We start from the raw sequence: 24,339 nt of genomic DNA, 5'->3' as shown, positions 1-24,339 counted from the left end.
CCAGTCATTGACTAATGAATGCAACAGTTGGTAACAAAAGCTGATGAGAAGGAAAATTGATTGGCAACAAAATTTTCATCTGTACAAGCATTTTGTTGTGCTAACTACTAAAAGGCCACATTATTGACTGGTAACAGAAAGTACCCTCTGTTCATCACTTCACATTACAAAGCATCTAAACTTGTAGTAAACTCTAAAAGGCCACCTCAATAATAAGTTAAATTGACTAGTAACAGTACTTGCAAACATATAATGCAGCAATGGCTGCAACGATTGATCCTATTATCATCAGAAAGATGTGTATCTTAGTCTACTACGGATCAATGTTCATAGAATATAGACATTAAAGAAGCAAAAGAACCTTTTTTTTTTAATAACTCGGCAACCATGATTGACAACTCTGAAACAACTTTTTGCGGAAGTTCAGAGATTACCAACCTAGAACTAGTGTTAGAACACGACTTGTGATGCTTCATTGGAGGGGAAAAAAATAGCGAAGCAAATCAACCAACAAGACAGCTTCTTGTGGGCTTTGGCCAACCTTCCAAACTCTGAAGCTAGGCCCGAAGTAGTAACCAGCATCACTCCAGAATTTCAACAATGTCAAAGAAAAAGGACCCTGTGTGATACCATGAGGATCCATGTAGTTCCAAATTGCAACATCACGGTACATCACATCAGTAGACTGATTTCCATATCTTTGGTCCTCAACATCTAGATCATCATCACTCAATTCAATTACCTCAGTTTGAGTTGCCTGGACCTGTACTTGATGTGTGACGACATCTTCTCCAGAGGCCACGACCTGCATTTCTTCACCTCTTTCAACTCTTGCAGAAATGGTAGAATCTCTTTGTTCTTGAATCATGTCTGCTTGTTGATCTGTGTTTAATCAGATACAGAATATTTCAGAAACCAATTAGAGGGCCATGTGTTACCCTACTTGTTTATTAAGTTATTAATATTACATTATTAGATTCCATAATTGGAACTTCATGGTACCAAGGTTTTTTTTTCTAGTGCACGTACTTCATTGACAGGCAAATTTAAGTTCGCAAATGTTTCCTTCTTTTTTATACCCTTGAAGATGTATCACACCATAATATTTGTCACCTTTTGATCACTAAATATAAATGTTACGAACCTTGACAAACTTCAGGCTTTTTAAACCAAAAACCCAAGTTACTCTGGTCTCAATCAACAAAATTAGAAACAAAACTAAAGGTTCTTAATTTCGTAAACCAGGGAAAGAAGGAATCACCATTTCCATTAGCAATGGCTGCATCTCCACTTACAAACCTCCTATCGGATGGGACCATTATATCTCCTGAAAATAAAATACAGTCACACTTGAGGTAAGTATAAGAAATCATATGTCAGATATTGACTGAGCTAAGATTCTCCCTCCTCTAGGCCTTGCTTTCATCCCTGTCACATTTGAATTAGCTCCCAAAACAGGGAGTCTTCTTGAAGCTGTCCAAGTAAAGTAGTGCCAGATACAAATGAAATAGTTCTCTTTTTTAGAGCAGTCAATTCCTTAATTCTATTCTTCTCTGAGGGGTCCCATAAGCAAACAGTGTTGTGGAAATCAAGGGAGAGTACCATTTTAGAAAAAAATCAAATAGTTTTCGATTCTCCCAAGCTTATGTGTCATTTACTTGGGGTAACCAGTCGACTTAGGCCTTCATGAAAACGTCCACAGGGTGTTAAGCAAGGTGAGTTCTAAGAAAAAGACGCTTAATTTCAAAAACCAGGGGAAGAAGAAATTACCATTTTCATCAGCAGTTAATGCATCTCCATTTACGAAAATCCTATTAGATGGGATCATGGCATCTCCTGTAAATAAAATACAGTCACACTTGGGGAAAGTATAAAAAATCATGTCAGATATTGACTGAGGAAAGTATTGTGATCCTTAATCAGATTGCAGGAAACAATATAACTAAAGAAAAATAAAAATGTAAGAATAGCTACCTATAATTACAGAAAAGATTTTAGCCCTACCCTCACAACATGCAAACATCGTATCCACTATACAAGTGAAAAAGGACTAGCAAATTTGATATAGCAAAAGATAAATAAAATATCCAGTTTGCAGACCTCGCATACTCAAACTAAATACTAAGCTTATCCATCAAGATTCAACGATTTGAACTGACTAACATAAATATCACTTGTTAGAAATCATTGATCTGATACGTCTCACCTTCCTTATCATATGCACATTAGAGGTGGGAAAGATTATAGATTAGGAACACTAAAGGAAAAAGAACATAAGAATCCTTTTTGCTACCACCTTTGTCCCTAACACATAACAGCCACCTTCACTTTCACAACTTCTCTTGCCAAATAAAAAATATCTGGTAGGCAACCCCAAATACGTTACTCCCCCCGTTTCGAAATAAATACTGTTTTAGCTTGGGCATACTCCTTAAGAAAACTACACACTCCTAGAAAGTTAGAAGTGTTATTACCAACTCATCCTTAATCAAATGCCTGTAAAGAAGTAGGTCTTTATCCTTTAAAAAAAAAACAGCTCTTTAATGGTTTCTTGGTTATGTAAATTTTCATTTATTTAAATAAGGGTAAAATTGGAAGAAGAAGAATAAAGGCCTTATTAATTTTGTGAAGCACCACTTATTTTGAAACAAAATAAAAAGGTGAAAACACCATTTAATGGAGAGAGTAGATGACAGATGTATCTGCTCACATTAACTCAACTGGTGCCTCAAAGAAAATTAGACATCTTCAATGGTCTCTTATATATCTACCACAAATAAAGATCATTTTCTTTTCCAAACGCGATTGTCAAAAGGACAAACCTATCTCAACCATCGGAACAATTAGAACTTCTTTATCTCCAGGGGAAAAAGTAGTGGTATAGCATTTCAAGATTTCAAACAATAACTGATTCCTTAGGAAAGAAAAGTCGCTACTAACTTCAGCCTGTACGGAAGTTGTCTGCCAGTTTGACAGTCAATTAGTTTGGTTTTTCCATTACTCAAGCTATTTTAACCTGTCATTCCCTTTCATTCCTTTCCCTTCCACTGAAACAATCTCCATTTACTGCTCCATCCCCAACCCTAGTCAAAACAATTAAAAATGGCTCTCTTGAACTCTGTTCAGATTAAAACTATTGTTTCAGGAATCAATCTCAAAATAACTCATTTGAGTCCAAACTTATTTAGCTTTCAGACTGACAAATGAGGTAGTAAGAAAGTTTTGTACATATTGCACATCCAAATGCTTCTAGAGAAATGGCTAAACTCCAAAAAGCAAAACAAATGGGAAGGTTCAACTGAATAAGCTTTTAGAAACCGTGAAGTTGTGGCAGAGAGGATGTTAGAGCTCACCTGCACAAGAAATGTCAGTAGCTCCATTAGCAGTTGACTTTGGTGAACAACCATTTTCTCTTTCTTGCTCCACTACATTTTCTTCTAGGGCATCAACAGTTTTAACTTCAGGCTCTAATTCCTCAGCTACAACTTGTGGCATCACGGAAAAGAGTCTATCCTGTTCTTTTTTTGTGTGTAGCAGCTGCTTTCTCTCCAGAAACTCAAACAGTGTAACTCTAAAGTAGGTCAAGGAGACACTTATGTTCATCACCAGGATCAACAAGTAAAACAGGCTTTTAGCTTTTACACTGAAGTCCCAAAAACCATAGAGACATAATTTTGTAAACTTTGCCCGAAAACTAGCATACAGAAGCAATATTGAAGAAATCGCAAAGAACATATACGAACCAAAGGAAGCTTGGATAACTTTCTCAATGAAACCATACTACTAGGGGCTTTCCATTAAATAGGATGATATTGTCATTAATACTCTATACATGCAATAACAACTATCCAGAGTTTTAGAAACATGCATAAGCATGAAACTAAAATATTCCCCATGTAAAGAATAGTTGAAGGAGTTATTCTAAAGTAAGAACCAGAAAGAGATGTGTCGAGCAAATTGACTCAATCACCTCAGGAGTACTACTACTGTCTATTAATACTTAACATTGTTAAGACCCTGTGGCAGTTGAGTGTATATATAACTGCCTTATATAGTTATGAACAATCTTCATAACTTGAACTAACTTTTGTGGTTTGAGTCAACAATCATTTTCTCAACATGGTATCAAAGTCGGACGTATCCTTGATGTTGAACTACCCAATGTTGGCCCCCTATGTTATATTAGTGCATCTTCTAGATTTTCAGTCTTGAGTGTGCAGGGAAGGGCAGTCAGAATCTACATGGGCCTATATGGGTTGTATCCTTTTTGAAAGGTCTTGGACAATTCTCATAACTTGAGCTAAATTTTGAGGTTTATCTCAACAAATTTGTTTCCAAAATATTTAACCTACTGTATCTTCTGTCTCGAACTACTTTGACCTATTTCGTTACATGAACTATTTTTCCTCCAACTGTACAAACAATATAACTAATCCAGAATAATCGGAAGTACTTTAAACCAATACCGACTAATATAAACAAATATCCAAGAAATCCTCGAGGGCCAGTGGTGCACATTTCAGAACTCGGTGAATAATGTCCCCCTCTACCCTTCCCACTTATATACCATGTTTTTGTCTACCGCAATGCGAAGTGGGATTACCAACATATAATCTGCAGATGACAATTACTAACAGTTACTTCTCTTATGCAGGGACAGAAATTGCTGCATTGAAGAGCAGAATGTGCCTTGCAACCACTAGAAGATGCAAAACATTTTTTTAATAGCAGAACCTTAAGACATATGAAAGGATATTGTTTGCGCCATCCCTTTTCATTGGCATGATCAATGCGCTTTTGTAACAACACAACTTCTCTATCAATCCACTGTAGCCAAATCAAAACATGAGATAAGAGTAAAAATTAGATACATATGGAAATGAATGGTGATAAACAACATAGTTGCAAATCTGTATACAATAACAAGCAACTACACGAGTAACAAATCATGCAACATCCTTCCGAAGAATGACAAGTACAAGTCCGCATGCTTCCGGCAGAAGTTCAAATACCATCAGGGCACATTTTAAACATGGTTGCATGTGAAATGATATTAATTTTACTTCAACGATAAGGATATTAATCAACAAAGAAAAATGACAATTCTTAAAAGATGAGATCAATTCAGAAGCACTGATTTAACTCATTCATCTATGATACTAAGGGGTCATTTAGTACAAAGATTATAATAATGTAGGGATTAGTAATGCAGAAATTAATTTTACCAAGTGTTTGGTTCATTGTTTCCCGCCTCATCTTGTGTTTGGATTAAAACTTAATATAAACTTCTTTCTAATTATATTATTGAATTATTATGCAATTGGGTTAAGGTAAATAATTGCTTGACAATATTTTTTTATGGCCTTCTAACTAGCCAAGAAAAGAACAATTCTGTTGTCATGTTTGACTTTTTTTTACTTAAATTATTTGAGGATAAATAATTGTCATCTTAGTAAATTGATAACTTACAAATGTCAATTTACAATTTAAAAAAAGATAAACTATCAACTTTTAAAATAGAAAAGACGGTAAACGATAGTAAAATTGAACAAACCATCTACATTTATGCATAAAATTGCAAGTTGTAATTTTAATATGTATTCAATTTTATAAATTTTTCAAAATACAAATAATTAAAAAATCGCACAAACATATATATATATATATAGATATATAGATATATATATATATATATATATATATATATATAATTTGTAAGCTTATTTCTTTAAACAAATTTACTAGCACAACCATAAAACATAAAATCAAGAAATAAAACAAAATAATTAAAACGTTGAGGATATTTTTGTCTGTATTAGACTTATCCCATGGTATTATATCCCATGTATTACTAATAACTCCAAATGGAAGGTATCAGTGATACATCATATAATATCATGTAGGAGGATTAGTTATACATAGACCCAATTTCTTACCAAACATAGTACTAAATAATTCCAAATTTAAATGCGTCCTACCAAACGACCCCTGAATATTTAGTGTTCCACATTATTTGAGAGAACGGGATGGTCCCTTTATATGAGCTTGGGTAATTCCGACCTTATGAGCTAGCTTATGGGATTGAATTATATGCAAAGTCTATTTTCGTGACAAGGAATAGAGCTAGTTCTATCCCTGTTCTTGATTTACCCTTTTACAGAAAGTCTATTATTTTGTCCATGCATCAAATATCCAACTCCAGGTGCGTGAAAGGGTGTTAAGTATCCTACATTGATTGAACACTGTCTCCTTATATGCTTATCATCATCTCATGAGCCAGATTTCAAGGTTAAGTTAGAGACTAGGTCGATTTCATTACAACTATGCCTCAGTCCCAAGCAAGTTGAGGTTGGCTATATGAATTCTCACTAACCATGTTACTCTATTTAAAGTTACCAATTTCAGAAAAAAAAACCATGCTACTCTATTTAAGCTCAACTCACTAAGCATTTTTTCAATTGTCGAAGGTAATTCATTCAGACAAAATTTTCTTCTATGATTCAATAAGTGAACTTGATAAAGTAGGGATTTTCAATGCCACTGCTTCTCGTGAAAAGATGATATCACTGTGTACCTACCTCTAAAACTGATCTCATGTGGTGAAAAGACAAATAAGAGAACAGAGAAATAGGAAGATGACTTGGAAAATAGACAACATCATAGTTTCTGGAGAGAATTTGTCTGACCTAAACCTCCTTCCAAGAATCCTATCAGTATCTCTCCTACGTTCTTTCCCACAGCCGCTGCTCCTAATTTAATACTCCCAGCAGCAACACATTGGGTCGAATTCACATCCTTCACCAGATGAGAGCCTGTCTCCTTCATGCAATTTCCTAATAGTTGCTCGAAAGGGTAGTTAGTCCAATAATAATTCTCAACATGGATGTGGAACTTTCATGTCCTAAAGATGGTATACTTTTGATGTATTAGAAAATTGGTATGCTGAATTGCAAAACCAATAAATATTACTCCTGTGAACCTGAACGTTGAGCTTCTTCTCGAACAGGTTATTATCGAAAATTGGTTGGCAAGCTCAATTATGTCATCATGACATTACTAGATCTCTCATTTGATGAGAGTATTTATTAGCAAGTTTATCCAAGCTCTTTGGGAGTCCTTCGAATGAAATTATTTGAATTGTTAGGTATATCAAAAGGCCTCTACAGGCATTGGCACCAAAGTAAATTTTCCAGCCTTTTCCAACATAAACCTTTCCTCTCAAGGGTCGCCTATCAATATAGTCGACCCGTCAATATCTTTATCGTTTTGGTCAACGAAAGAGTGTTTCCCAGGAGTGGGAATCTAGTTTCTGCACAGTTTTTATTGTTTTCCCGTGGCAATTATGAACTCTTTTGACTTTTGCAGAGTCGTATCAAGTCTTCCTCTTGACCTTCAATGAGATATTTTCCCCCAAAAAAAAACTCCCATGCCTTCATGATATTCCTCCACAAACCACAACCAAAATTATTTACTATTGTTGATTCAGTAATTATGGAATGATCTCCTAATCCTTCGTTAGGTATTACATAATTACATTCAACAGCTTCCCTCTATGAATAGGTGTTCTGAACATGTAGCCTATACACCTACAAACACTTTCTGAATATAGTTCACCATTATCGGTTGATTTCTATTAAATATTTTGAGTGATATTGTTAGTTCATCTTCTATAGAGATTTATCTGAAGGCATAACTCCTATAACAATGTACCAAAAATAAAAATAATAACTCCTATAACGATGTACACCAGAGTGTGAACAAATTCCCTCTCAGTCACTCACATTTCACATTTCTGAGTCTTCCAACTGGAGTATGGTCTTAACATATACACAGGATTATTGACAACATCAATTTATATTAGGTCAAAGATCTAGCCTGGAAAAAAGGGTTGAAAGTTGCATATAATAAGCATAGTGTAGCTGGATTTTCACAAACCATTTCTTTGAGAAAATAACTTCCAGCTCAAAAAAATGCAGTTGACAAGGACAACCAGACAAAGAGACTCGGTAGAGAATTCAATCTTACATGCTTAGTGATATCCTTGTGCAGATTTTGCGCTTTTGACTCAAGCTCCAACTGCCAAAAAGTGGGTAAATCAATTGCCAACTTGAAAACATAGTTATGACGTTAAAGAAAAAAAGGTCATACATTACTAATCTGAAGAAGAAAGTTATAATGCACTAAACATAACTCAAAATGGAGCTAAATCTCAACCTATAGTACTAACAAGACAAGAAAACTTAAGATTTACTCTTTCCCACATAAATAAAAGCACTCATAAGAAGAAAGAATAGGAGCAGATATTAAGTATTAACATAGTTCAACTTGGAGGCAATGCAAAATCTAAGCTAAACATTCACACCAAAGTTATTCAGAGTAATAAATCATTGAGAGTGTGTCAAAATCTAGAAGAATACAGTAACTGACAATTTCCAATGCTGCAGTCTACAGAAAAGTAATTTAGAAGAGAAAAAGAAGTTATAATGGAAGAAGCGAGAGGTCAGACACTAAGATCGAAGCTATTAGTTTGTTAAAGAAAAGAACAAAGGTCGCCAATTTGAAGAGATACGCCTACTAAAGACAATATTAGACACAGTTCTTTTCCATGTATTTTCATTTATATATAAGGTGTCCAAGTGATCATTCCTCAGAAGGTCTACACAATCAACAGCAAAGAAAACCTGAAGTTTTCATGAAGAATTTTTATTTTTTTTTTACAAATTGTGTGTATTTCATCCTCTCCTTGGGAATCAACAATATCCACCTCAGAGTGAAGAATCAGAATCTTTCTACAAATCTCACTAGATTCTCTACCAAATACAGGATTGAGAAAATATCCATAATCGTTGGCTACATCTTTAAAATCCTTGTAGAGATTCCTTTGTTATCAAATCAAGGAAAATTGCACCAACAAAAAAAAAGAGATATGTGGACATGACTTAAGATAATCAGCTGTCTGTATGCAATAATTCTTGATTCCAGTTACGTCAAAGTGATAATCAGATTTTGAGCATAGCAGAAGTGAAGAAAGAAGAGAAATCGAGAATGATGGTAGGACTGTAATATACCACCTTTGACAGGAAAGGGACGTCACAAGCAAATGAAAATAGGAGATGCAAAACAAAGGAAGAAGAAAATATAGAAGGACAGAAGGGTTTGATTTGAGAAGAGAAGGGTAGAGGGTGGGCCCATTATCCACCGAGTTTTACACCATGCGCCATTGCCCTGGGGGATATCTCAGTTATCAAGATAAATTGTAGAATGAAAGACTTGCAGGTGCTTTAGATATCTTACAACAGTAGGCCTCTTGAGCAAACCAGCTTTTATTCTTTCACGCAAATTCTCACATTCTTCCTGTCAAGAAAACGAGAAATTCTTATGAAAGAGGAAACATATACAATATTGAACAAACGAAGCAGAAATATAATGGTATATAGCAAGTGTTCATGCATAAGAAAAGCTTTTGACATTTGCACAAACAAATTTTAGACATTATTTTTTTTTTGTGTGTGTATATATATATGAGTAAGGATAAAGGAGAAGTGTTGCGGTAGATTAATATCCACTATATGATGATGGATTGCTTATGTGAATACACACAAGGATACACCCACACTACATGCATATATATCCGATACACTCCTTCCCCCTGGTTGCATTTGTTCTCTTATCAGAGCCAATCTATACCAACTTTTACATAAGATTGTACATAGATTAATTTCCCTTTGAATAATAACATTTAAAACTTCAGAAACTATATAAAAATTACAAATAAGTAAACTTACAAAGCTATCGACAGTAATATCTTGGTCAAACATTAGTATGTTAAATTCTCGAGAAGTGAAATATCTACAGTAATATCTTGGTCAAAAATTATTATGTTAAATTCCGGAGAAGTGAAATATGACGAATATTTTGAGACAAGGGTATATTTAGGTATGGAGTCATAAAAAATTAGTCAATAAGAAACAGTAGCCCTCCAATCTTGTTAAAGTTAGCAAATCTATTGACTAACACCATACAATATAGAGACTACTCTATATAACAAAGTCGTTGTGTTGAAAGAAATTGACAAATACACTCAATCCGAAAACATCAAGCAGTTCTACAAATATGAAATATGTAGATGCTAAATGCAGAGTACTTATAGTAGTAGCATATTTAGTATAGCTAAATAGAGACAAGGAGTTTCTCAGACCAAGTACCTAGGTAGTCCACACAATCAGAAGTAGCTTTACCAATAATACGCAACTTACGCACTCAAGGGAGTGTGACCTAATGGTCAATGAAGTGAGACAATATCACAGGGACCAGTTATCCCGGTACCTATGCTACTGGGAGATGGCAGTTACGTGGTGGCATATGTTAGGTGCACATAAAAATGACATGGACACCACCATTTTTGAAAAGATAAAAAAATAATTTTAAAAAAATAAATTTAAAACATTCAAGCTAGTATATTCCTAGTTTTGATCTATTAGTAAGCATCCTCTGGTGCATTTCTCGACCTTTGAATAGAATATATTTTCAAGAAATCATTTTTTCTTTTTTTTTGTGAAAATTAAAAACCACTCAGATTTGCCAAATTCAGTCTCAGAATTGCCATAATCCATCCCAAGAGGTGCAGAGAATGGAGTAATTTCGAATCAGAGCCATCCAACACTTTGATTGAATATATACTGTTAATAATTGCTTACCTCATAAAAATTATCATCAGATAAGGATGATATTGGAATGTCTTTCATCAAATTTGAAAGTTGAAGGTAAATTTCAAAAGCTCCATCACTGGCTGCCATAACCTTTTTTACACCTGTGAAGCATTCAGCTTTACAATGAAAGAAGCAAGGAGGATAGAGAATATTACTTAATGGAAAAGACAGCATTTGTTTTCCCTTTGATTCAAAATTGCCTTTGATCATCAAAGTTTCAGGTAAACTACATATTTTAGGATTCATAGTTAGGCAAACAGCATTTTTTGGGAGTAGCTATTTTCTTTTTCCTTTTTGTTGTCCAGAACCCGCATGGGAGTAAGCTAATTGTTTGTGTTGCCCTTGGAGATTCATGAGAATTCCACTAGGAACAATGACTATGAAAAGGAGAAGAGAGAATGGCATTAGGAGGAGATTGTTTAACACCCATAACATTTGATGTTTAAAATATTCATTGGTTTTTATAAGCAAAAATTATCCAAAAAGTTTATTTCTTAATTTTATGAAAATATTAAAAAAATTATTCAAATTTAAAATTTCAAAAGATATGCATATTTCACTAATTAAAAATTAGATTAATACATTATACTAAATGTTAGCACTTTGTCACCACTTTATAATGATTATCAAGGGAATGAAATCTTTTAATGATGGAAGTGTGTATCCAACAATAATACTTTTGAAAAAATAAACAAATTCAATCTCGGGGTATGTTAGTGTGAACTGCTAACATGAGCCAACTGACGGAATGGAGAGAGGACGGAAGAAAAAGGAAGCACCCAAGCTGGTGGTGACGCCAGGAAGGGTGGAGCATAGAGGATAGGGCTGGGCAGGTTTCAATGGAACAGTGGCCACCTCTTCCAACGAAGGAGGTAACCAGAAACACTATTTGAACAGCACAAAAGGAAGCAAATGGCGACAAAGAAGCTCAAGGTGAAATAAGTTGTAGTCAAGGCAGTGACATACAAGACCCAAAGGAAGCAGAGGCGGAAAAGAAATGGGTAAATTTCTTCAACTCAAGTAGGTTGTCAGCTAAAGGGATGACTCTGAGCTATATAACTCCTGTCATGAAGAATGGAGAAAAAGAAATTGAGCTGAATAAGGAAGAAATTGACAAAGCAACAGAGGAGTGGAAGCAAGCCCTCATTCTCTATGTTGTAGGGGAATGACCTACCATAGCTGCAATGGAAAGGTACATAGCTTTACAAGTTAATATTGTGAGTAAGCCTAAGGTGTATTACCATAATAACGGATATTTCTTAGTGCGATTTGCTAATATAGAAATGAAAGTGTTGTATTCAGGACCACATATGCTAAATAATCGACCTATCATTGTGAAGGTTTGGAGACCTGAATTTGATTTTAACAAAGAAGTATTACAAACACCACCAATTTGGGTGAAATACCCAAATTTGCCACTGAGTTGTTGGAGTATGGATTCCTTAAGCAGGATTATTAGTGGTTTAGGAGAACCATTATAAGCAGTAGATCCGTCAATATGGGCCAGCCCGGCTGGCTCGGAATTTAATAGGGTTGGGCTACGATTTTTGGAGCCCATTTAGGAAAAGGGCTTTTTAGCCCGACCTGAATAAGCGTGCTGATTTGTGGGACTTGAGAAATATCAGTAGGGCCAGCCCGTGGGCCAATAAAAATTTATTAAAAATATAATATAATATTAAAATTTAAAATTAAAGAGAGTCCAAACTCAAAACAATTAGATTAATATTTCTATTTAGATATTTATATTTTTACTTGAAAGAAAACTTAATAAGTATTATAAAAATAATTTTAATTGTGAATTTGATTAAAAAGTGGTAACATTAACATCCTGTAATATTGTTTTGTCGATATTTATGATAATATTTCTAAATTATAATTTCTAATTTAATTTAATAATTTTAAAAATAATATAATTTTAAAAAAAAAGTGGGCTGGCCTGGCAAGCCTGTAGCCCACGTACTTGTGGGTTGGGCCGGCCATTTTCTGGCCCACACCAAAAATGGGCTAGCCCGGCCTGACCCGTAAGTGTCCAAGCCTAGATTAGCCCAGATTGGGTGGGCTAGCCCAGATTGACAGCTATAATTAGCAGATGAATGCACTACTAAAGTTGATCAAATATCTTTTGCTCGAGTACAGATTGAAATGGATGTGGCCAGGGAATTGCCTCGAAAGTTGAAAGTTGAAGAGCCCAATGAAAGGGTATTTGAACAAGGAGTACAATATAAATGGGTACCAGAGTATTGTGCTAAATGCATGCAAGTGGGGCATAAATGTCATGGAAAAGAAGTGGTGAAAGTTCAGGCAAGGAAAATAACTAAATGGCAACCTAAGATGGTTGCTAGTACAACAGGGGAGGCAAAGGTACCAGAAATTAAGGAACAAGTAGCAGCAGCTCGAGGGGAGACATGGAAACAAACACCATCAAAGGCAGGAAGAAGCACAAGTAAACCACAGGATATGCAGATGATGATGCAGAACAGGTTTGACACTATACATGTGTATGAGCAAGGAAGCAAAAGTTTGGAGAGTTGCCAACATATGCACAAGGAGGGTGAAGGTGATGGAATGAACCCAAGAGCTCATGCAGCTAGTCACCTGGAACATTAGAGGACTAAATAAACCTTATAAACAGAAGGAATTAAAGCTGTTTATGAGGGAAAATACTAGAGAATAAAATAAAGGAAGGATTAGCTAATAAAATAATTCAGGAAGTTGCACCAGGGTAGAGATATGAGGGGAACTATGCTTATACTACTAAGGGTAGAATTTGGATATTATGGGATCCTAAGTATGTAGACTGTGTAGTGGTAAGTAAGACTGCCCAATACATACAAACTAATATAAAGATTAAAGGAAGTGGAATGGCATTTGTGTTTCTGGAAATTTATGGATTACATACCATTCATGATAGATTGGGACTGTGGGAGGATCTAAAGGGGTTGGTTACTACAGCTCAAGGTCCCGTATTGTGCATGGATTATATGCAATATTGAGAGCTGAAGACAGACCACAAGGTAGTCAAGTACAAGATATAGAAGTAACAGATTTCAATGAATTCCTGCGTGACACTAGTATGCATGAGTTGAAAACAGTTGGGGGCACTTGGTCGAATGGTCACACTTGTAGTAGGATAGGCAGGGCTTTAGTGAATGCAGATTGGATGATACGAATGCCAACTATGGAGGATGCTATACTCAGATCAGGGGTGTGTCTGACCACTCTCCTTTGAAGATGGTATTAGATGAGGTGAGCCACAAGAAGTATAAAGCTTTCAGATTCTTTAATTGTATTGCAGAGCATGAAAGGTTCCTACCTTTAGTAAAGCAAGCATGGCAAGGAGAGGATATAGGGAGCATGAAAGAAGTATGGAGGAAACTCAAAAGGGTCATCAGAGTCATCAAAGTGTTGAATAACACAGAATTCAGAGGAGTTATAGACAAGATTTTAAGTATTAGAACACAACTGCAACAAATCCCACATGACATGATAGATCACAGGCAGGTGCAAGCTAATAAAGATCATGAAAAGGCATTAAAACAACAATGGGAGAAATGGAGTTTAGTTGAGGAGAGTGCTATGAGGCAAAAGTCAAGGCTTCAAAGATTGAGTCTAGGAGATGCAAATACAAGTTATTTCTTTGCTCACATGAAGAACAGGCTGGCACAAAATACTATATCTAGCCTTACAAATGCTGCAGGTATAAGTGTACATTCTCAGGAGGCAATTGAAAAGGAAGCTATTCCCTTTTACTGGGAACTGCTTGGTCAGAATGCAACTAGGCTACCGAGTGTGGATAAAAAAATAATGAAGGAAGGTGGAAAGCTTAATAGAGAACAACAACTGAAATTAGCAGCTCCAGTTACAACAAAGGAAGTGGAATCTGCTATGCAGGGGATAAATGATCTTAAAGCACCAGGGAAATATGGACTTAATGCTGTTTTCTTCAAGAAAGCTTGGCCAGTGGTGGGGGAGGAGATGGTTAAAGTTGTTCTAGAATTCTTTAATACAGGGGAAATGTACAAGGCAGTCAATTGAACAAATGTAATTCTCATTCCTAAGGTGCAGAATCCAACCAAAATCAGTGAATATAGGCCTATATCATGCTGCTCAACATTATATAAAATCATAGCTAAAGTCATTACTGCAAGGCTAAAACCTGTTATGGAAACATTAGTGGATCCAAATCAGTCAGCTTTTGTGCCAGGGAGGGCTTTGAGTGATAATGTGATATTGAGTCATGAATTGGTCAAAGGATATGGTCGACAAGGAATTTCCAGGAGATGTATGGTAAAAGTAGACATGAGAAAAGCATATGATTCCTTGGAATGGACATTCTTGGAGCAAATATTGGAAGACGTTCAAATGCCAGCTTAAGTCATATAATGGATTATGCAATGTGTCACCAGTCACTTATTCTATCCAGGTAAATGGACACAGCAAAAACCTTTTAAGGCAAAGAGGGGAGTAAGACAAGGAGATCCAATGTCTCCTTATTTATTTGTGCTAGCCATGGATTATTTAACCAGAATTTTAAAGACCTTGCAGCAAACACCTGAATTATACTACCATCCTAGATGCAAAAAGCAGAAAATAGTACAGTTGAGTTTTGCTGATGTTCTGCAGAGGTGATCTAAAATCAGTGATGTGTATCAATGATTGTTTATGATGTTCTCTAAGGCTTTTGATCTGGTTGCAAATGTGGAAAAGAGTAGTGTTTACTTTTGAGGAGTAAAACATGAACAACAAGAGGAAATTTTTCTAAGAGTTACAATATGTGAAAGGTGATCTACCATTTAGGAACCTTGGGAGTGCCATTTGAGTACTAAAAGAGTTTCCATAGTGAAATGTAAACCTCTACTGGACAGGATGCTCAGTAGGATCACAAGTTGGACAACAAAGTTCTTATCATATGCAGGTAGAGCTCAACTCATCAAGAGTGTTTTGTATGCAATTCAAATGTTTTGGGCTCAGATTTTTGCTCTTCCAAAGAAAGTTATTCAAGCAGTGGAGAATATGTGCAGAAGATTCTTATGGACAGGGAATATTGAGACATCCAGGAAAGCATTAGTTGCATGGGACAAATTGTGTTGGCCAAAAGCAAGTGGTGGAATGAATTTTCTTGATATATATACATGGAACAAAGCAGCAATAGGTAAGTTGTTGTGGAATTTATGCCAGAAAAAAGACAAGTTATGGGTTGTCTGGATACATAGTTACTATGGGAAACCAGGTATTTGGAACATACAGGCTCAACAAGCTTCTTGGGTGATACAGAGGATCCTGAAGGCTGCAAAACATTTACAAGAGGCAGGGTCACTGAGGAAGACAAAAGAAACATGACACATTACAACATCAGTAAAATCTATAGGCAGATGAGGGGTACAAAGGAGAAGGTAGAGTGGAGATCACTAGTTTGGACAAACTTTGGAGCTCCCAAATGGTTATTCGTCATGTATCTGGCAGTGAATGGAAGAAGTGAAAAAAAAGACAGATCGGCAAAATGGGGAGTTCTACAAGTACTAACTTGTCCCTTATGTCAACTAGTGGATGAAGATCACCACCAGATTTTCTTTCAATGTGCATATGCAGCAGAGGTGTGGAAAGGTACATTACAGAGGCAAGGCATAACAAGAAGTTCAATGAGCTGGATTAATGAGATACAATGGGCAGTAAATGCATGAAAGGAAAAAACAGTAGGACACTTGTGTATAGAATGGCAATGGCCAGCACCATTTATCATATATGGTAAGAGCGTAATGCCAGAATATTTCAACAAAAGCAGCAGATAGCAGGTTTCTTAATCAGACAGATAATTCAAGACATTCATGGGAGAGGTATAAGGTATCCTAGAATAGCTACTAGATTATGCAATTTGAATAATTATCCATAGACATAGCTAGCATATGAATTGTTGGCTTAGCAAGGATGGAGATTATGTCCATACCGGCTAATTTTTGCTTTGTAAGTTGGTAAATAAAATGTTGACTTACCAAAAAAAAAAAAAGATTCAAAGTATTTGGTCAAAATCTCTAGATTTATATTGGTTTATCTTCAAGATTTTATTTCTATAAAGATGATTGTTATATTACCAATAAAAGAAGAAACTCGTTATAATAGAGGAGTAATTTTACAAAAAGAATATTGTTAATAAAGATGAATGTTGTTGTTATGGGTAAAAAGCTGTTAATAGAAGGGGATAATATAATGTAGAAAATCGACTCCGAAAAAGAACTTGGCTTTTATAGGGTGGCTGTTACAGAGAGATCTTATTGTATACATATGTAAAGAGGAGCAACAATTCTGAAAACAATCTTTCTCTTTTAAAAATATAAAGATGGGAAAATCTCAAGTTCATCTCTGTTAAATATAGCACTTAAAGAATAAAAATGTATGTCTTTGTAACACCAAAGAACAAGGTAAAACAACAAACACTTACTTTATGTAAATAAATCACTCAGATGTTATTGTACATTTTAATCATGAAACCGCAATTTTTGAGTTATTTGTTAATTTTGTTTTCTTTCTTATTTGCTACTTTCTCCTTTTTCTTACCAGTTTAAGTATAGTAAAGAAGTCTGAGTACTTACAACTTCCATATTAATGTTAGAAAACAATCAGCAATCGCATCTTTCTAAGTTTAACTAGAAATGCTTCGGAAGAGACCATGACTACGGATTTGTTCACACAAAAACACGGAGGGAAACAGCATTTAAGGGCTGGATTGTTGCTTCCCTCACTTTTTGCCCAAGTCTCTCTTGTAGGGAGGGAAATCTTTTGTTTTGGAAAACATCAACACAACATCGATATTATTTAGTAAATATAGGATTTTCAGAAAATAAAAGTGCACAATGAAAATATACCTTCAACTTGCTGAAGCTGGTAAGTGTTTTTCTGAAAGTAGTCATTTGGGTCAGATTTTACCCTCACAAAGCTACCCACAATTTTATCTTCGAAACTTTCAGGGGTCTTCAGAAGATCCTGAACTAAGCTCCTCTTCAGGTACACAAGTTTAATGTTTTCAGTAATAACAGCTGCAAAACAGCTTTTAGGAACAACAGGAACCTTTTTCATTGGACTCCCTGTACTTTTTCTTCCCTTAGATGCTATTACAACATCCTCCTCTTTCGAACTGTCAGAAGATTCATCCTCCGATTCATCATGGTTCTCACTGAAGTGCACTTCCAACAAATTACCGATCTTTATCCGCGGTATAGCTTTCTTTCCGAAAAGGGAATGAAGTCGTGCATCACACATAACCCTCTTTTTCTTTTGCGGATTAAGAAGACCATTCGAATTAACATATTCAGTGACAATCGTCGTCACCTCTTGTTGAGAGTAAGATCTGCTTGTATCTTTACCAATTGATTGAAGGAATTCAATCAATGGTTTGGATCCCCATCCAACAAACTCTAGTTTCTTGATCTTGACATTTCTCTTACTTTTCAAAGAATTAGGTAACTGATCCTTGACTTCTTCAACCCAAAAAGAGTTCCCATCCATGCTGTCGGGATAATATGCCAACACGAGCTTTTACACTTCTGGAAAAGCAATTGTCACAAACTCATATCATAATAGGGACAAGCGCAGAACTGTTTCATTACAAATAAAAGCTAAAACAAAATCCCAAAATGAAATGGTATTTGATGATAAGAAAAGCCTCTCCGTCTGTCACGGTTAAAGACAGAAGTGACCTCAGTTTGCTTGGAAGATCATAGGAAAGAGTTGTGCAATGAAATCAAATTCAAACTAAATTAACGCTGCATCTGATTTTGCTGATGTCGACTTTTAAACATCATTGTACTCAATCAAAACACAACTTTACCTACAAATATATCAAATACGCATTCATGATCTGAATCTCAGTCTAGAGGACAGAAACCAGAGATTTTCATCTGGCCCAGGCCAAATTAATGATTTTATTTCTGCACAAGCTTGAATCTTATTTCCCATTATTAAACGAAAATTGGGTTATTTAACTATCTAACAGAGCCATCAGACTTTTCCATCCTTTTTAACAAGCAAGGCCAAAAGTAATTATCAGGCTTAATTTGGAAACCCATGAAGGGGGTAAATTGTACCTTCTTCACTACCTCTTATCTCAGAAGTGTCTTTTGAGTGCTGCCACACTCTTTCCAGTGATTGATTAGCAATAGCACCACTAAATATATGTATTCGTCTTCATAGCATTCATACGAATTCTAGTCAAGTAAAAAATGTTTCAAATATTTATCTACAAAAGCAACAAGATCTCCCAGATTAGTAGATAAACTAAAGATTTTCATATGTGAAACTCACAAAAAGAAACCCAAGAGAATAATTTGATGCCTGGTTTACCTTCAGGAAAATACCACTTCCTTGAGTGAAATCGAGTTGCTTTATATTGTAGAGTAGACCCTCTTCATCTTCTCTTGCTGCTCGGTCTCTCCGTTCCGTCAAAGAGAAAACATGTGTTTTAAATTAGTGTCATCGAATGAAATATGCATATATATGTGTGATGTTTTCTCTAGAAATATTTAATACCTCAATCTTAACGCCAAAAAAATGAAGAAGAAAAAAACATTTATAAATTTCACACTAAACTACAAAAATGCTATTCCTTTCACTAAATTTCATCTACGATCTACGTGTCAGTTACATATTCACCTCTGCTAATTGCTAAATCTTGGGGCCTAGTTTGGCCACAGATTTTCCAAATAATATTTGGGGGAAAATTTGCACCATATAATTTGTTATCTGACAAATATTTTTAATAAATATCCCAAATTTTTAAATACTAGTTTATTCTAGTATTTGGATCAAATTTCATTATTTGGAATTATTTGAAAAATGAAATTTTACGTCAAACTTTCGTCTTTTATAAAAACGCCCTCTACAATAGTTGTTTGCGTTGTATTACATAATTTTTTTACGTGAACATCAAAATAGTGATGACAGTGAATATGAAAGTGATGATATGGTGGTTGACGAAAAATGATGAACAATCGGCTCAGAGTCACAAAGTCATGTGTTTTGGACAGCGAGAGGCGACAAGGGCCTGCCTCGCCGCTCGCCTTTTCGAATCGAGGTGCCAATTAATACCAAAAATTATAAATATTAATTGTATATATAAATGTCCAAAATCTCAATATCAATAACATGTATTAGCAAATATTTCAATTCAAATGTCCCTCTTTTTGCTAGCATGCGCCATTGAATTCAATCAAGACTGTTTATGGACAAATGAATAAATAATTACAGAAGAATTATTTTTCAAAAAAAATTATAGACAGCAAGCTACACTGATGAGAAGAAACTAAAAAGAAAAGAAGAAGAACTCTCAAGCAGAAGAAGAACTGAAAATAAGAAAAAAAATCGCAACAGTCGTGCGATGAGCAGTTACCTTCGAGGGATTGATTTCAAGTCGTGCGATGAAGGAGGAGAAGAGTGAGGGGAAGAGGAATAGTCGCGACAGTTGACTTCAAGTTTCCAATCGCAGCAGCAGCTCTAATTCTAGTCAATTTCAAGTCTCCAATTGAGAGGGAGCAGTCGCGACATAAGTTTGAAAAAATATCAACAAAAAAAAACCTAATTTGATTATTTGGCTTTTTAATTATTAAATTCAGACTTTTTTAAAATTCAGATTATTTGGCGTTGAATTTTGAGTACTTTGTTGCTCGGGGGAGTGGGGGGTGGGAGGTAGTAGCATTGTATGTCGATTATGTGAGTCACTCTGTTAACTGAAACAGTCTTTGTAAGTTTGATTTGAGAAGTTCAACACTGTAATTTTAGTACTCTGTGTTTTATCGGCATTATACATCAAATTCAGTATTTCATGAGAAGATCAAATACATTGAAATTGATTGTTAATTTCGTGAAGTCGAGTGATCAACTTGCAGATATCTCACCAAGCCCATCATTGGTACTCGTGTTAATTATATTTGTTACAAGCTAGGTAAATGAATTGCATGCACTATCTTGAGGGGGAGTGTTAGAATAGGAATAGATTTATACAATCATATTAGAATAGGAATAATAATAGGAATACTAAATGATATTCTTGGTAAATGATTGTAGTCTAGAGCTTATAAATAGGGTTTCAATGTAATAATGTAGACACAACACAATTCAATAATATTTTTCTCACAATTACCACACAAGTCCTTTCAAATTTATAAAAATCATCCACATCTAACTTGTTATTTTGCAATATAAAGAAAGTTTGTGTAGCTAACCCACTATAATTGTTTCAAATTTCCAGAGTCTACAGAATACATTAGGCATTACCACACAAGTCATTTCAAATTATGAAAATCCTCCACATCTGACTTGCTATTTTGAAATGTGAAAAAAACTGATTAATCGTGCTGCCTCTTGTCCATATAGACAGCATATTGAACTCACAATTGTAGTCCCTCTTCATTAGGTTATCCTGAGCTAGCACCGCATTTCTAGTCGGTACCCAGGTAACACATGTTACTTCAAAGCATCTTAGGTTCCTTTTCTTCCACGTTGTCCACCAAATACAAGCAGAGGAAGTTTTCCATCTTCCCCTCTGTGTAGATAAGCTACTATAACTATTCCATTTTTCCAGAGTCTACAGAATACTTCCAGGTATTACCATACAAGTCCTTTCAAATTTATAAAGATCCTCCACATCTAACTTGTTGTTTTGCAATGTCAAGAATGTTTGTGTAGCTAACCTACTATAATTGTTCCAAATTTCCAAAGTTTACAAAATACTACCAGGCATTACCATACAAGTCCTTTCAAATTTATGAAAATCCTCCACATCTGACTTGTTGTTTTGCAATGTAAAAACAACTGATTGATTGTCGCTGCCTCTTCTCCATATAGACATCATATTAAACACAAAACTGTAGTCCCTTCTTCATTAGGTTATCCTGAGTTAGCACTGCATGTCTAGTCAGTACCTATGTAACACATGCTATTTTATAAGAAATTGACTTCCAAATCAATTTCCAAGGCCAACAATCAGCCTGATTGTTTGAAATATTGTATTTTCTGTAGGCACCTTTGACAGAACAAGTACCTTGGCTATTTTTCAAACCTTAGAACATAGTCTTCAGAGGTGAAAACTCCCTTGAATTGTTTCAAGGTAAAGTAGAAATCTGAAAGCCTGTCAATCTCCCAATCATTAAGCATCCTCCTGTAGCTCAGATTCCAACCTTGATTGTCCCAAACATCTCCAACAGTTGAGCTTTGTTTCTGATTCTGATTGTATACATTTGGATATAGTTGCTTCAAAGGAGTTTGTCCTATCCATTTATCTTACCCAAAAAGAAATACTCTCACCATTTCCTACTTATGGACTTTGACCACAGAAGCCTGGTTATTCCCAAACACTAACTCCACATGGACAGCTTACCAGCTTTGTCATCTAATTATCCTCCATGTCATATTTCATATTGATAACATCTCTCCACAGGGACTGTTCATTTGAGATAAATCTCCATATCCACTTTATCATAAGGACGTAGTTTTGAATTTTCAGATTTCTAATTCTCAAGCCCCCATCCTTCTTAATATCAGTAAGAGAATCCTATTAAATCAAATTAAATTTCTTGGTGTCACAGTTGCTTTGCCATAAAAAATCCTTTTCAGAGCATCCAGTCTATCCCTTACACTTGCAGGAATTGGAGAATTGAGAATACATACATCATGTAAGTTGGCAAAGCATTTAATACTCTATTTATCAAAGTAGATCTCCACACACACACCAAACAGAATAAAAAAGCTATTGTCTCCTCCAGTTCACCAACTTCTTTTCACATTCTCCAATACATTGTTCCAAAGTTCCTTGGACTTGCCCTTTGGCCCCAGCAGCATACCGAAATATAATATGGAAGTTTTTCACTAATTTTTCCTCCAAGTATTCCAGCCAACAGGCAAATGTTTGTTACCTCATTAATAGGGTATAAGAAGCTCTAATTCCACTTGACATATAACCTAGAGATAGTTTTAAATGGAACAAAAATCACCCTCAGCATTTTCAACCGCTTAATATCAGCATCACAAACTATCACAGTGTCATTTGCATTTCGCAGGTGAGATATCTCCGGGCTTATATCATTCCTAGTAGAGACATTGAAGCCTTTTATCCAGTTAGTTGAGTGTGTTTCTTCAACATATCATTAAGATCTTCTATTGCAATGATAAACAAGAAAAGGATGTTGCTCACCCTGTCCCAAGCCTCTCTGAGATTAAAAGAAATATGTTGGTGAACCATTGACCAAAATAGAAAATTTAACATAGAATTTGATCCATCTAGCACCACAACCCATCTTCCTCAAAGCTTCAACCAGAAGTTAGATGATCATAAGCCTTCTGTATATCCAACTTACAAAGAAAATGCCCGGTTGTTTGTTTTTAATTCTTGAGCCCACACATTCATTGTCAATAAAAAAGACATCCATGATTTGTCTTCCTCTCACAAGTCATTTGTTGTCCACCCACCAGTTTATCTATCACCTTTTTAGTCTTTCAATAAGTATTTGGGAAATAATCCTGTAGATTCTATCTATCATACTAATAGACCTAAAGTCTGTCAGCTCCTTTGCTCCATCTGCTTTGGAATCAAAGCCACATATGTGGCATTGAAGCTCTTTTCAGAAACACATCCTTCGTGAAAAATTAAATAGCAACGATAACATCCTTACACAAACCTCCCAACTCTGAGAGAGAAAAAAGGCATGGGAAACCCATCGGGTCCAGGTGCTTTGTGACCGACAAATGCTTGTACACTATTCTAAATTTTGAAATTGTTCCTCATTAGGTGTTCCTCTCTCACCCCACAGCAAAACAGTTAATCTTGCATACATAATGTCATAATCCGATAATTTCAGTAGCAAGGAAGAAAACGTACCAAACCATTAAACTACTCATTCAACAAAATCTCATTATACACCCTAACCCCTTCAGTAAAAATTACATGACATTCCGGGAGTAGTGGCAACGCCAAAAGATTCTCTTGAGTAACCAAATTCAGCAATGGAAGAACTAAAGCTCTCTTGATAAGACTGAAATGTATATAGAATTGAACTGCATATAAATGGGTATGAAAAATTAAATAAAAATCAAAAATCAGACGGCAAAATTTCATTCAAGCAAACAAATTAAACTAAATTTCCAAAAGGAGAAAGTTAAATGGAAACTCGGTTTATTGAGTTTTAACCTGAACAGAGAAATTCGCCGGCGAGCTTAATCAAAAAGGAGAAAGCGAAAGAAGAGCGAGTGTCGCCGGAGAAGAGAAGAATATGCTCTTTATTTTTCCTCTATAGGTTTTAGCGAACGTTACAACTTTTGTCCCTTTGTGTACAGATTGCTAGAATGGTTGTTTGACTCGCCTTTCTCTTGACAAGTGGTTTCTGAAATTATAAATTTGAACTTTTATTTATGTTTATGTAGCACTTGATTCCTTTTTTTTTTTTAGTCTAGAAGTATAAACACCACTATAGGTTATTTTAATTATTATAGAAAATGGTACAAGTACATAAAATGTGTTGTAAATCCATTGTATAATATATATGAATTATCCATTAGATTTATTCATTATTAAATGGATTCATGTATAGGCAGAGGCAGACCCACATGGTGTCCGCCGGGTGTTCGAGCACCCATTAACTTCGTTACG

The 24,339-nt window shown here is 35.3% G+C and overlaps 1 protein-coding gene and 1 long non-coding RNA gene across 4 annotated transcripts; both read right to left on the bottom strand.

Annotated features, from left to right (window-relative positions):
* Positions 1–41: 41 nt before the first annotated feature.
* On the bottom strand, positions 42–19,400 carry LOC101266561 (uncharacterized protein At5g08430). 3 transcript variants are annotated; one of them, XM_010326053.4, is made up of 11 exons: positions 19,044–19,400; positions 18,800–18,939; positions 17,570–18,247; positions 10,698–10,810; positions 9,295–9,354; positions 8,026–8,076; positions 4,757–4,827; positions 3,354–3,565; positions 1,771–1,836; positions 1,262–1,327; positions 42–882 (listed from the first exon to the last, which is right to left on the bottom strand). In XM_010326053.4, exons 3-11 carry the CDS (start codon positions 18,207–18,209, stop codon positions 473–475), a joined length of 1,689 nt encoding a protein of 562 aa, XP_010324355.1. In that variant the 5' UTR covers positions 18,210–18,247; positions 18,800–18,939; positions 19,044–19,400; the 3' UTR covers positions 42–472. The 3 variants fall into 3 exon arrangements, with proteins under 3 accessions (XP_010324355.1, XP_004229611.1, XP_010324360.1); XM_004229563.5 differs by having other exon boundaries at positions 18,788–18,939; positions 19,044–19,303; XM_010326058.4 differs by lacking the exon at positions 18,800–18,939 and having other exon boundaries at positions 19,044–19,245.
* Positions 19,401–20,822: 1,422 nt separating this feature from the next.
* LOC138349428 (uncharacterized) lies at positions 20,823–24,075 on the bottom strand. Its single transcript, XR_011221910.1, has 2 exons — positions 23,881–24,075; positions 20,823–23,747 (listed from the first exon to the last, which is right to left on the bottom strand). It is a non-coding gene; the product is annotated as an uncharacterized lncRNA (long non-coding RNA).
* Between the last annotated feature and the right edge of the window lie 264 nt (positions 24,076–24,339).

Source organism: Solanum lycopersicum, chromosome 1, assembly GCF_036512215.1.
Source record: "Solanum lycopersicum chromosome 1, SLM_r2.1".
In the NCBI taxonomy this organism is placed as follows: Eukaryota; Viridiplantae; Streptophyta; class Magnoliopsida; order Solanales; family Solanaceae; genus Solanum; species Solanum lycopersicum.
Note: the sequence above shows the minus strand (reverse complement) of the source record. Positions and strands in the feature narration are given on the sequence as shown.

Excerpts from the sequence above, each read along its gene's own strand:
- LOC101266561 (XM_010326053.4), bottom strand. The coding sequence starts at position 18,209 with ATGGATGGGAACTCTTTTTGGGTTGAAGAAGTCAAGGATCAGTTACCT. Across the intron at positions 8,077-9,294 it reads TGCTCAAGAGGCCTACTGTT|TTGGAGCTTGAGTCAAAAGC; the intron begins GTAAGATATCTA and ends ACTTTTTGGCAG. Across the intron at positions 1,837-3,353 it reads TACTGACATTTCTTGTGCAG|GAGATGCCATGATCCCATCT; the intron begins GTGAGCTCTAAC and ends TTTTATTTACAG.